The 13,993-nt window shown below is 37.7% G+C and overlaps 1 protein-coding gene and 1 non-coding gene across 3 annotated transcripts; one reads left to right on the forward strand and one right to left on the reverse strand.

Annotated features, from left to right (window-relative positions):
* Positions 1-2,710: 2,710 nt before the first annotated feature.
* On the reverse strand, positions 2,711-2,783 carry trnar-ccu (transfer RNA arginine (anticodon CCU)). The gene has a single exon. It is a non-coding gene; the product is annotated as a tRNA-Arg (tRNA).
* A 531-nt stretch (positions 2,784-3,314) lies between these two features.
* ttc26 (tetratricopeptide repeat domain 26) lies at positions 3,315-13,570 on the forward strand. Of its 2 annotated transcripts, XM_053325205.1 has the most exons (18): positions 3,315-3,560; positions 3,709-3,852; positions 4,403-4,495; positions 4,770-4,884; positions 5,792-5,841; positions 6,276-6,421; positions 7,865-8,036; positions 8,442-8,516; positions 8,626-8,728; positions 9,052-9,107; positions 10,156-10,209; positions 10,306-10,369; positions 10,464-10,552; positions 10,848-10,931; positions 11,020-11,089; positions 11,960-12,066; positions 12,850-12,983; positions 13,218-13,570. In XM_053325205.1, exons 1-18 carry the CDS (start codon positions 3,558-3,560, stop codon positions 13,330-13,332), a joined length of 1,674 nt encoding a protein of 557 aa, XP_053181180.1. In that variant the 5' UTR covers positions 3,315-3,557; the 3' UTR covers positions 13,333-13,570. The 2 variants fall into 2 exon arrangements, 1 of the variants encoding a protein (XP_053181180.1); XR_008321781.1 differs by lacking the exons at positions 10,464-10,552; positions 10,848-10,931; positions 11,020-11,089; ... (1 more) ...; positions 12,850-12,983; positions 13,218-13,570 and having other exon boundaries at positions 9,023-9,107.
* Positions 13,571-13,993: the final 423 nt, after the last annotated feature.

Raw genomic sequence — 13,993 nt, forward strand, 5'->3', positions numbered from 1 at the left:
TATTTCTGGCTTTGTAAATATTTGACTAAATACAGACTCACTGGTTGTAACAAATCAAGGCCATATTTTTATGTTGCTTGTACAGTGTGCCATTTTCCATAGATATAATTTATTATTGTTAATATAAAAGAGGTGATATATTGAAAAGAAGTATTATATTTAAGTGTTTATAGTAAAAATGCCAAATGGAAGGTCTCATTAGTGAAGGAGATGGATAGACTTAACGTGTGATTTGTGATATAACAGGATGGCTTCTGGTATCAGTGGATATACTGAAGCCTCCTTGACAGTACAGATTTCTTTCTTGTACAATGGGAGAAATTAGGAGGTGGAGTTGAACTTAAGAAACATGTTTTTAAAGGCCTTGTTTGGGGCAGGTGAGGTTGATTTCTAAATGCCTCTGCGTTTGCTGTGTGACACAAACTGCATCTTAACTGTGAACCTACATATGCCGTAATTAACACTCAGACATCTTACGTAGCAGCTCATCTTCATCGTCACACCACTCCTGTCTCAGTCGATCTTCTGTGGTGACTATATTGTATATGGTCATTGTTATTGTAGATATTTGGTCTGTGCACGTCCTTGGCTCAGACACTGTGCCTGTTGGTTTTTAACGTCAATAAATTTTCCTTTTTAAAAAAAATTTGATTTTGACTTTTTATTATTACAAATGAGGAAGAGGTTAACATTGATTTATTGTCACATTTAATGATTATTACATTCTGTATTATTAGATAGCTGTTTTATCAACCATATCAACTACAGTATCTTGGAAATATAATATCAGTCAGGTTAATAAGAAACCAGAGTTGATGGAGCAGGAGGAAATGTTCATATTGGCAATGGCCTTGTTTATAACCTTATAATTTATTGTATGAAAAAGAGTTCAAGGGCACTCAATACTACGAGAAAACGATCTGAGCCACAGATGTAATTTCACTTCTAATATGCTGTTCCATCCATGTTTTCCAATAATCACTATAATATGCATTTCTGGCAGTTTTTGTTGTCTGCTTATACATAAGTCTTCACTAACTGTCAGGTTTTCGAGATCTATAGGTTGTCTTTTGGCTCCACTCTTTAACAATCTAATATCAGTATCAAGCCAGTGTTTAAAAGGTCATCTTAGGGGTTTGTAACTCTCAATGGAGCCATGGTGTCCAAATTACTAAAGCATGTTGAAGCGCTATGAGCTTTGTTTACACTTATTGATGGGCTAAATTTAATTCCTGAAGAGGTAAAAGCATTACAACATTTTGGAGCTGAAGTAGAGTTAAAGTTATTACCATAACACAGTTCTGTATCTGTACCGACATGAATAAAGAGAGATTTATGGTCAGATACACCAGTTTCATGGCAAATAATATTGCCAGAAGACAGCACTAGGTCGAGGGTATGAACATTACTATGTGTACAGCACATGAACGCTTAAAAACTCTACAGCCAATGGATTTCCAGTGTAGCAGACATGTATGTTGTGTATGTACAATTAATTTTTAAAGCCTGATGATTTGGGTGGTTTATAAGACAGATCGAGTTTCCTAAACCAGTTTTAAAAAGAAATCCTAAATGTTGGAAGGATGAGAACACCTCCAGGTCAATCACTAAGCATTCAACAGCTTTTATAGAGCAGCTAGACCACCTCCCTGGTATGTGGCTCTGCACTGCTTAAAGTAGCCTACAAACAACCAGAAGGTGAATTATTAAAATAATTGCAAATTAATTAGAGGAGAGATCAGGGCTAAATTAGGCTGGCAGTGATTACAAGTAAGATTTTTCAGATGTGCAGTGGAGATTGTTGTATATTCTACTGCTTATAATTACTGGTATATACTGGTGAGGGATGTGACCAGGAGGAGAAGCAAGTCAGGTGTCAGAGAGATTACGTAGACTCTGCAACATTGGCAAACTTGATTGCTGTGTGCAAGAATACCACCACCTTTGCACTGTTTCTTGCCTCCTTTCTTCAAACCAAGTGGCAGCAAGTTTCCAAGTGGAACCCACAATGCGTTGACTTGCTTTACTTTCACAGTCGTATTGGCCTCAATGATTCAGCAGATTTTTTAGTAACAGGATTGGACCCATGTTCAGACACACTGCGAGGGTGTTTACTGTGAGGCTTACTGCATTTGTTTACAGGAGAAAGGAAGGGGATGCATAAATTAAATATAATGTCATCTTTTGCCCAAGGGGCTGTTAATGAAATGTAGACCAGCTGATTAAAAGTGGCTGCATGATCATGATGCATAATTACCCAGTCTGTATTGTAGCTTCCAGATATTCAGTCTATAAATGCTGTGTGCATGATGAACTCATAGATGGCTATAGTTAATAGCAAGCTGTTGGTTCATGTGGCCACCATATTATGCACCTGGTTGAATGTTGGGATTTTCAAGCCTAAGTTTAATAGCACAGTTCTTGCACTTACTCTGTATGAGCTGTATTGACACATTTATTCACAATAATAAAGTATATTTAATGTTACCTAAAGTGTATTTTTAAAGTCATAAGTACATAGCATGGATCAATGCGCCACAGCACAAGCAGTTTTTAAAGGCTCCTTTGATGAGACGTTATGCAAATTAGCACAATGATACAAACAATCACATGGTTGTAAATTAATTTCATACCCATACAGAATATTACTGAGAAACAACAACTTAATTGCAGCATCGATTTAACGTTAATTCTTGAGTTGAAAATGATCCACCCCAGATGGGACTCGAACCCACAATCCCTGGCTTAGGAGGCCAGTGCCTTATCCATTAGGCCACTGGGGCAATTGTGAGATAAAATGTTTAAAACATGAAATTTAAAATAAGATTCATATAACTGTAATAGTGAAAATACCTGGTGTACACATATATTGCACAGCTATTTATTGTATAAGAAATATGTTTTGTCATCATTTAACAGCCGTCGTCGGCTAAGCAGCCGTTTAGCTGTTCCGTTGCTAGGCAACAAAGAACAAATCGTTCCGTGATGTGACACTGGACATGAGCTGTTTCCGGTTAAACTCGGTTTGACTACAAAATAAATGTAACTCGAGTGTACTGGTATAAACATGTTTTAATGTCTGGGCTTTTTCTTCGATTGTCTTCGATTACACCCCGCTCACAGATTGTAACAGGAGGGCGTCAGTCTGAATAAGTGTTTAATAATTTCACTACATTGACGAGTCCTTTGCTCGTACCTTTAATTTGAAAATATGAGCACGAACGAAAATTACTCAATGCTGGTGTTGAACTATTTGCTAGCTGCTAGCGCTAATCAAGATTTTAGTAGATTTCCTCACGAGATTGAGAAAAAACGTGTTATATTTGCATTTTAACGCGGCCATGTCAGTCACAGGACAATGGAATCTCATTTGGTGGCGATATCTGGCTGATTTGAACGAAAAATGAAAGTAGTTTGTTAAGACGTAAGGCCAGGTAGAGAACATCAGTAATAACAGTTTGTGTTTTCACAGACAGCGTCAAGTTACCTAGGTTAGAGATAAACAAGCCAGCCATTCTTGGGTAGCTGTTTCCTCCTGTTAAGAAACAGTTTTCGACATGGTGAGTTAAAGTTAACGTTTTTTTCATCTTCAATTTCATGCCAGGAGTATGGTAATGTCTCATACATTTCAGTTTTGGCTTCGACCACTGAAATTTCTGTCATAACTTGATACAAATCAAATGTGGTTGTGGTTTTGCACCCTGGTAGATCCTCTCTCGCGTAAAACCAGCCGTCGGAGGAGAGCCACCTGTGAGCATCAGTGAGAAGAAGAAGAAAAACAAGACCAATGTTCCCCGAGTGGATGAATACCTGGAACAGAGAGATTACCTCGGGGCCTTGACACTGTTAGAGGTACATTCACTCTACTTAAAGTCTGAAAACAATTAATGAAATGTATCTAATTTCATCTCATTGATTAATAAGAATAATACTTATGCACTAAAGTCATCTGTCACTAGAATTGTGACTCTCCATGCTGACATGCATTCATGGAGGTCATTATCCACATTGCCATATGGTTGTACTAGGATGTACTGGTTAAATAATGAAATATAAGAAGGCAAGTCAAAGCCTGTGGTATTGGTTTGAATCAAGTCAACTTTTCTAAAAGCGCTCATTTAAAAGCAAAATTAAATAATTAAAACAAAACAATGTAAATAAAGTAAATTGTAATTGACAAAGTTAAAGGTTTTATCATGCTATAAAAGAATTGGTGGGGGCTCAAAAGCGAGTTTATAAAGGTGTGGGTCTTTAGCTGGGATTTATAAGTGGAAAGCTATTTTTTCAACTGGAATGCCTCAGTTCAGATTCAGTCATGCCTGAGAATTAAAGTCTCATTCGTAGATTCACAGACAACACTGTATTACTGAGGTGCTGCTGATGTGTGCTGTGTCGTCTCCAGTTTCAGAGAAGTATTGGAGAGAAAGAGGAACATGCAGACCTCTGGATTGGCTTCTGTGCTTTTCACCTGGGTGATTACAAGAGAGCTATGGAGGTATGTTTTGTTGTGTGTGTGTGTGTAAGTGTGTGTGTGTGTGTGTGTGTGTGTGTGTTTAAATGAGTGTGTACAGCTAGGTACACAAAATTTCACACTAAGTACCCTAATTTTGAATACTTGTCTGACAAATGTATTCAGTTGTGACTGTCAGTATTGTGTAGTATTCTGAGTATAATGCGAGTATCAGTTAATCGTCCCCCTCATCCTGTTTTTTCATGTTATTTTGTGGGTGTAATATCATTTGTTATATTTCCTTGTCATGTTCTGGCAGGAGTACAAAGCTCTGACCATGAAGCCTGACTGTTCTGATAGTGTGTGGGTCTACCTGGCCTGTGCCCTGTTTTTTCTGGGGCTCTATAAAGAGGCTGAAGAGGCTGCATCTAAAGGTAGTTATTCCAGCTGAGCACATTTTGGAATTCCTCTTTTGTGTTCTAACCACTTGACATTGATCTATATTTTGTACTGTTTTTTTACGGGAAAAAAAACCTTGAGCTCACCAATTGTGTGTTGCACTGTTAAAATACTATACTATATCTTCTCATTTTAAAAAAAAAAACATTTTTTTCCTTCCATTTTTATCGAACATAGTTAAATATGAACTAGAAATACAATTAAAAAAACATCTTTTCAATTAAACAAAACATGAGGAGGAATCAATAACAAAAAGTTGATAACATAAGTCAACTGACCACATGAGCCAAAAAACTAATAAATAAATGCAAAAAAATCTAATAAAACATTAAACTTGATATGGATCCCATAGTTACTGACTACATACATACATGGGATATTCTACAGTTGAAAAAACGACTTGTCAGTGCTCTCTGGTGGACAGACTATGCAATGATGACACTGTTTCCAAATTACCCAAAACCTCAAGCAGATGTGAGGAGCAGCTACAGAGGTCAATTATTTCTACCTTTCCAACTGTCTTCATCACAAAAGACTGAAGACATCTGTGTAAAATCAATGAAGTTGCCTTTAAATTAAACAAAAGGAACCATCCTAAACCATGAAATACAGCTTGACTAAACGCACATAACAAGGTCATCTAAATACATTTGGCCATAGGTGCATTTCTGGACTGTGAACAATAAATACAGTAATTGTGTGTAAGGTTCTGTTTAAGTGGTCTGACAATTATGATGATTTTTTTGGAACTAAAGCCATATAAAACATTTCCTCTCCACATCAAAAGGCTGATTGCTGAGAACAAAGTTATGTTGTTAATGAATTGTTGTTAATCATTTGGCGTGTCATCTAACTACATTTGGTGTCTCTTGTGCTTTATAGGGCCAAAGTCCCCTCTTCAAAATCGGCTCCTTTTCCACTTGGCTCACAAGGTTGGAGAACTATTCCACTATTTTTACTATTACGTGTTTACTTGTTCAATCACTAACAATTATCTGCTGAGCAACACTGCAGCACACGTTTGTGTCTATAAAATGAGAGAAACACACTCATATTGTATAATACTGATTTTATAGTTTGTTCAACCTTCTTTCATCTGAACTCAGTAATGGGGACATTTTTGTGGTATTTCCTGTGTTGATGTTTGCCTTCTCTTTACTGTGCATTTCACCTTCTTTTTCATCCCAACACAGACCTGATAAAATCTCCTTTCTCCTTCGTGTGGAGTATTTCCATTTTTCACAACTTATTTTCTATTAAATATGATTCTGCTTTTCACCCTGTTTTTCCCTTTCTGTGTCATCTTGATCACACCTCTGACTGATTTTTTCCTGTTATTGTCTGTTGTCGTTTTATATTACCTCAGTTCAACGATGAGAAGAGGCTGATGGGCTTCCATCAGAACCTGGAGGATGTGACAGAGGACCAGCTAAGCTTGGCATCCATCCACTACATGCGCTCCCACTACCAGGAGGCTATAGACATCTATAAACGCCTTCTACTGCAGAACAGGTTTGGCCTCTATCTCTGCTAAATTAGTTTCACAGTTCTGCTGCACTTTAGCACAATGTGTGCCATCCTAGCAACCACCATGACAGGTGTGAGTTGTTAACGGTGAAGTATTAGATTCTTCACGCCTTGTGAAACTATAAAGATAATTTAAAGTGTCAGTGCCGCAGACCTGCTGAGGTAGCTTCCTGTAACGCTGATATATCTGTAGTAGCAAGGGAAACAAAATGAAAGACTTTGATATTCTGTGCCACTTCTCTTGAGATCCATGTGACTTTGTGGCATCTGCGGATGAAAGTGCATCTGCTGTCTTTTTTTACAAGGTTTACAGTAGATACTTTCAGCTTTAGTTTCTGGCCTCTGCAACACATTTTGTCAGAATACAAATTAGTTGTTCTGATTTCTTTTGATTGCTAACAGAAATATGCAAAATATCACAGTAGGTTTAAGCAAAAATATGTGCATTTATATCAGAGATTGCTGAATTATCCCAGTACCAGGCTACTTTCTCAAGGCTATGATGTTTATTGTCTGTATATCTTGTATGTGTTCCCCTCAAGTACCCATTCCTCTATAAACCCAGTTTTGGCATTCAGGTGTTTCCCTATGTGTGTCTGTCTGTTCCTGTGATAACTTTTATACACTATGATATATGATATGACTATAAATCTAAGTATTTATAAATATATTTGTTATCATAGAATACAATAACCTGACTTTTGAAATGCTTAAATTAACTGGGATAGAAAGAAAAACAATATCAATGTCCATGTACATCACTATTGCCTCACCTTTGATAACTCCACTCTGTCTCCCTCCACACACATCCACAGCCTTGGAGTATTTTTTGACAGCAGCCTGTCCTTTGAACAAAACGTTAATCAAATCACCAGAACTGCCTTTTTCCACAAAAAACATGGCCCGTCTTTGCCCATCACTCTGCTTCTCTGCTGCCAAAATTTTGATCCATACCTTCATCACATCCAGACCTGACTACTGTAACCACATTCTTCATGGCACAACATCTAAAGTCCAAATAAACTCCAGTACATCCACAGCTCACCTGCTCACCTGCTCACCTGCTCACCCATTCTTGTGACCACATCATCCCTGTCCACCAAAACCTTCACTGTCCCCCTGTCCCACAATAGTTCTAGTTAAAAGACCCTCTCTTCACTCACAAAACCCTGCATAACCAGGCCCCCTTCTACTTCACCCACCTGCTCCACCACCACACTCCCTCCCTCTGACTAACCCCTCCCCACCCCCAGACTGCACTGATATGTCCGTGTTCAAATCAGGAATCAAAAGAAGGACAGTGTGAAGCTCTCTATCAATAAAATGTATTATTGTTGTTGTTGTACTACAGGTAGCTCTGGAGTATTTTATGAACCACATGTTTGTGTCAGTTTCACACCCTCATTGCATCTCCTCTTTGCATCTCAGAGATTACCTGGCTCTGAAAGTCTACGTGGCTCTGTGTTACTACAAGCTGGACTACTATGATGTGTCCCAGGAGGTGTTGGCTGTGTACCTGCAGAGCATCCCTGACTCCACTATTGCCCTCAATCTCAAGGCCTGCAACCACTTCAGGCTCTACAACGGCAAGGCAGCGGAGGTACATGAACACACACACTCACACACATATTCAAATGTTTCATCTCAAGTCTGTTGCAAAGATATCTGGGTAATATTTGGTTGCTGAAAATTCAGACTTTACCATTACCAATTCCCTGTCCACTCTTATGGCTATGTCACCATGCACCATGTTAGCATCAAAATACCAACAAAGAAATCCCAGATGGATTTAACAGTACTGTAAGTGTTAGTGAGGAGGAGCTCATCTTTTAGTGGCTTCAGTCTGCAATATTTGTGCTTTCACTGGAAGTCTTAGTTTTTTAATATTTCACTTATCTCTGCATGCATCATCACAGTTCAATCATTACCTGCTTGCCTTTGTAATTTCTTCAGGACGAGTAAATGGTGCTAAGTTTGACTTATCTGTGCACTCTCTGCCTCTCAGGCCGAGTTGAAGAACCTAATCGACATCTCCTCATGCTCCTTTGAGTTTGCTAAGGAGCTTATCCGACACAACCTGGTAAGCTCTTCACAAGCTCAAACTGTGAGTGTGTAGTTGTAGCCAGTGTGTGCAGATGCTAGTGACTAACAAGCTACTTTTCCACACTCTGAATCTCTGTGTGCTGCAGGTGGTGTTTCGTGGTGGGGAGGGGGCGTTGCAGGTGCTGCCTCCATTGATCGATGTGATCCCTGAGGCCAGACTGAACCTGGTCATCTACTATCTCAGACAGGGTGTGCAGCCATAGCAGTTTTCTGAAATGAAAAAAGAAAAACAAAACACAAATTCTATTCAACTTTATGCCTGCAGGATTACAATCCAGATCCTTAGACCTTTATTTACAAATCAATTATACTAGTATGAGAAAAGTTATGAATACAAAAACAAAATATTCTCAGAAATTTGCTATAGAATTGTTTTTTGTTAGTCACATTTATCATTTATTTTGCAAAAATAAACCTAAATACTATTTGTGGTTTCACGTTGCAGTTAATTTGATGTATAATTGTTGAAAGCTACCCCATTAGGGATTCACATGCTCCATTTGTACTTCCAGATGACGTCCAGGAGGCGTACAACCTGATACAAGATTTGGTGCCGACAACACCTCAGGTAATGATTTTTGGTGACATTGAGTTATAATGTGATACTTCACTTGTTCTTTCAGGAGTGACTTATGTATTTGGCTACAATGAGAGACTCCAGATCTACTCCATGTGAGTCTAATATAAAAAGGATTACTGTGACCAGGGCTAATGTTGGTAATAGTGTGGACTTTTGAATGATCATGGTTAAAAACCCTCTAACCATAATCATGCTATACTAAATCAATGCTTTTAATGTGTTGTTACTCTACAAATATAGTTTTTTCTTCACTGAGTTCACCTTTTTTCGACTTCCAGAGCACCTTAATGCCCTCTGGATCTCAAAATATGAAACTGATTAAGTGCAGACAGCTGTGTCAGGAGGCATTATATTTTCGGGTTTTGTCAGCCGCCCATCCTTCCTATTTTTGTGAACATTTTATCTAAGGAACGCCTTCGGGAATTTCTTGAAATTTGGCACAAACGTCCACTTGGACTCAAGGATGAACTGATTAGAATTTGGTGGTCAAATGTCAAGGTTACTGTGACTTTAAAAAATCATGTTTTTGGCCATAACCAAAAAATGAATATGCTAATTATGACAAAGTTTCACAAAATAAGATGATGAAGCGATGACATTTTATATCCAAAAAGGCCAAAGGTCAACTTCACTGTGACATGATCATTTTCTGGCCATTATTCAACGCCTTAACTCAGGAACAGGAGGAGAGATTGTGACCATATTAAACATTTGGTCCAATACTAAATCGGTGACACTAATCTCAGGTGCCCATCTTGAAACTGTGGTGATTTTATCAAAATCCTTCAAAGTCTTCACTATAAATATTATCTGGACAGACATGGCAGTGCTTATAGTTTAATACATGTTTTACTTGTTGAAGTGGATTTTGAAGAAGACCTCAATTGCCTGATAAATTCCTGACGTCGTTCTTCAAAGCAGTATTTTACATGCTTAGGAAAAAAATATTGTCATGTGGTGTTACCTTCTTCCATTTTCAAAAAAGAGACTGCACAGAGAGCTGATGAAGCTTTCTGATCTTGTGTTATTTTCCCAGGAGTATATTTTGAAAGGAGTGGTAAACGCGGCATTGGGACAAGAAATTGGATCAGTGAGTATTTCTGTTACACTTAAAGAGTTACACTCAAACAAATGTGATAATAGCGAGTGCGAGACAAATGCGTGCCACTGCGCTTTTATCTTTCAGAGAGATCACTTGAAAATCGCTCAGCAGTTCTTTCAGCTGGTTGGAGGCTCAGCCAGTGAATGCGGTACAATGAATAGAAGTTTAATCAATTCGACGCTTTAAAGAAAAATTGTGCAAGCATGTGTGTGCATGTGTACACGATTTCTTTTCTCTTTCAGACACTATTCCTGGCAGACAGTGCATGGCCTCCTGCTTCTTCCTCTTGAGACAGTTTGAAGACGTTCTCATATATCTCAACTCTGTCAAGGTCAGTGCTGCTCAGTAGCAGGCACACATTATATGGTTTGTTAAAGTGAAGAATCCCAGTTTTATTACTTTACTGTGGTATCTGTATGTAAGATGGAGTTGAAAAAAGACTCCTACGCACCAGGTGAAAAGTGTCACTTCAGATGACAAGTGGTTTTTGTGAGGGTTTTTTTCCTTCACTGTGATTCATACTACCAACAAAAAGCTGATACTTGTTCCTACACTTTTTTTTCCCTGGATATGCAGCACTCAACATTTTTGTGTATTTTTGCATAATTGTACTTTTCTATTTTCAGGGTTACTTTTATAATGATGATACGTTCAACTTCAACTATGCTCAGGCTAAAGCAGCCCTTGGCAACTACAAAGAAGCAGAAGAGGTATGTTAACGTCGACAGAGCAGCTTTTTTATTCATTCTGACAGCTTATTGACTATAACTTCTAACCAATTACATTTTTTTCTTTCAGATTTTTCTTCTGATTCAAAGCGAAAAGATCAAGAATGACTATGTTTATCTCAGCTGGCTGGCACGCTGCTGTATGTATAGTCATCATAATGATGATGATTCACTATGGCAAATTCATTTAGATAGCATACATATTCATACACAAGACAGTTTCAAAATGCTTTTAATACATTTAGAATTTAAAATGAATTGAAAACAAACTTCAAAAGAGTGCATAAAAGAAAATGTGAACGTGTATACAAATTCAGAGACAATTCGAAGATTAGATTAGAAAGCAGAAAAACAGACAATACTTCACAATTTTAAAATGATTAATAAACATGAGACACAATTTCAATGTGTTTGGCACAGAGAGGTTTTAAAAGGTTGAGACCAGGTCTGTTGATACTGTCAAAATAATTGTAAATTGTAAATTTAGTCCTGAATGCAAGAGAAATCCAGTATGAGCATATCATCAAAATGCCATCTGTTTGTTCAGGAAGGGTTAGGGTTACGCATTGTATTGTCATTTTACATATGTTATAACTCGAGGGGAATTACCAAAACAAAAGCCCCAATTTTCACATAAAGACTTGCTGTTGCATTTGGCGCCAGCTGCACAAAGGCGAGATAACACGAACATTCTCAAACAAGAACAAGAGACCTTAAGCTGGAGTAAAAGAGACTGTGGAACTCCTTATTCTTGTTCACTGAGGCTGAGATCTGAATCAAGATTTCTAGCCTGAGGAGTTCAGGGTCACTCTTACACACAGCTAGTGTTGCACTCAGCTATGCTAAGAAATGGAAATCTCCATTAAAAGATTTTTCTTCCTTTCTTGGCCTAATCCACATCAATAAAACCTGCCCGCAGGCGGTTAATATTTCTCAAATTTGAATCTATGAAAGTTGCTGAAACTGCCTTTGAATGATGGATTACTGAACACTCGTCTTGTTCTTGTCAGACATAATGAACCAGAAGGGTCGGCTTGCCTGGGAGCTCTATCTGAAGATGGGCACTTCCTCTGATTCCTTCAGTCTGCTTCAGCTCATTGCCAACGACTGCTACAAGGTGACGGCATCCTCAGTCATCTGTGGTGACCACTTGAATGGAAATACATGCATTAGGCTTTTTTTTCTAAATGTACCAGAAAAGAAGCCTAATGCATAGGCTTTTTTTCTGGTACATTTACATGTAACTGAACTATGCAAATGTCTTCATCTCACTTCATCTTTCTTTATTAGAATACAATGGTTTATTGCTGAAGGCAGAAGTCTTTCAGTCCTGTGCTGGAGATTTCCAAAGCATGCCAATTTAATACCAGATATATCACATAAATAGAGTATTTAAACTGTAACTTAACACGATTTATTGAGTTCAGTTACTATCGTTGACAAGGCCCAAATGCTTAATGGAGAAAAAAAGGTATATTATTTTGAGCTGCAATTAACAATTTTTGTCATTTATTCATCTGCTGAATAGTTTCTTAATTAATTGTTTGGTCTATAAAATATCAGATATTTGAATTTTACATTTTTTTTTTTAGAACACACTCCTTCTCTGTGATATTTTTCTCAGACCAGTTTTGGGTCGATTCTTTTATCTTCACATCCTGCATAAATTTATTTTAACTTGATTGTGTTCATGTCATTAGAGGTGATATTTTTCAAAAAGTTCTTTCAGCATATTGTGCACTCAACCAAACATGTGAGCAGGCCTCACAAATATGTTTCTGTTTTGGATACAAACCTTTCAGTGGAGACGGAATACTCATTTGGCAGAGACGTGTTAATCTGTGTCTTGGAGTTCAGGATGTTGCATCAGGTGCTCAAAATCACTTCCTCTTGTTTTTAGATGGGCCAGTTCTACTATGCAGCCAAAGCATTCGATGCCCTGGAGAAGCTAGACCCAGGATCCAACTACTGGGAGGGCAAGAGAGGGGCATGTGTTGGCGTCTTCCAGCTCATACTGGCGAACAAAGAGTCCAAGTATGTTTTTCTCTTTTTCCTGTTCGATAATGCCAATCTTGACTTTATCATCTCACATTTTTAAAAAGTTTAAACGTCACAGTTGCAAAACATCATTATCATTGTCAAAGAAATTCCATATCCAAAGACATGCTTCAAACAGTCAGTGGGATGTCTAAATAAAAGATGAAAGAAACATGAGTGATGCATTCTTAATCTAATCTGGTTTCCTCACATATCCTGTTTGTGTACCAGGGAGATACTTAAAGAGGTGGTGCTCCTGCTGCGAAACTCTGGAAACCCCCAGGTTGAATATATCATCAGAGCTCTGAGGAAGTGGGCAAAAGACAACAGAGTCCTCCTCTCGTGACTGCCTTCAACATTCAATTTCATTCACTACAGATCTGTGCACACCCACAGCAGCTACTTCATGCATACATTAGCAGTTATTGTCGTGAATGTGCTAATTTCACTTGAAATAATTGAATGAATAATATCTATGCCCCACGAAGCAAAGAAATAGGGAGTTATTGTTATACTGTACTTTGTTTTGTATTGACAACATGTAAACTCTGAATGCAATTAATTAAGTACGTGTATATTTTTAATAAAATGTGTATTTTTAAAGTTACTTTTGTGTTGCTGTTTGATTAATTTGTACTAATTTTAGTGCAGTAACAAAGAAATCAGGCACAAGATATGAACATATACTTTAGAAAAAGGAAATAAAGAACAGAAGAGAAACAAAATGAATAGAATTATCAAGAGAAAAGTCAAATATATGTATTGATATTCTATCAAAGATGGATATTAATCTTTTATATGGCATGAAATGAACAAAATCAAGCATCTATTAGACAATTTGCATAAGTGAATGTGATGTTTACCCTGTAAAAATGTCAAACCCAGCAGATGGTAGTCTTAAAAACCACTGACGAGCTGTAAAGGGGGGAAACATTATCAACTTTAAAGGATGACACAATTCTGCAAACTTCATAAAATGTTCACATTGAAACAACACTGACAGCAGA

Source organism: Scomber japonicus, chromosome 2, assembly GCF_027409825.1.
Source record: "Scomber japonicus isolate fScoJap1 chromosome 2, fScoJap1.pri, whole genome shotgun sequence".
Classification (NCBI taxonomy): domain Eukaryota; kingdom Metazoa; phylum Chordata; class Actinopteri; order Scombriformes; family Scombridae; genus Scomber; species Scomber japonicus.

Bases quoted from the DNA above. Each gene is read 5' to 3' on its own strand.
- ttc26 (XM_053325205.1), top strand. The intron at 4,496-4,769 runs GTATGTTTTGTT...ATGTTCTGGCAG, and splicing joins ATTACAAGAGAGCTATGGAG to GAGTACAAAGCTCTGACCAT. The intron at 10,370-10,463 runs GTACAATGAATA...TTTCTCTTTCAG, and splicing joins AGGCTCAGCCAGTGAATGCG to ACACTATTCCTGGCAGACAG.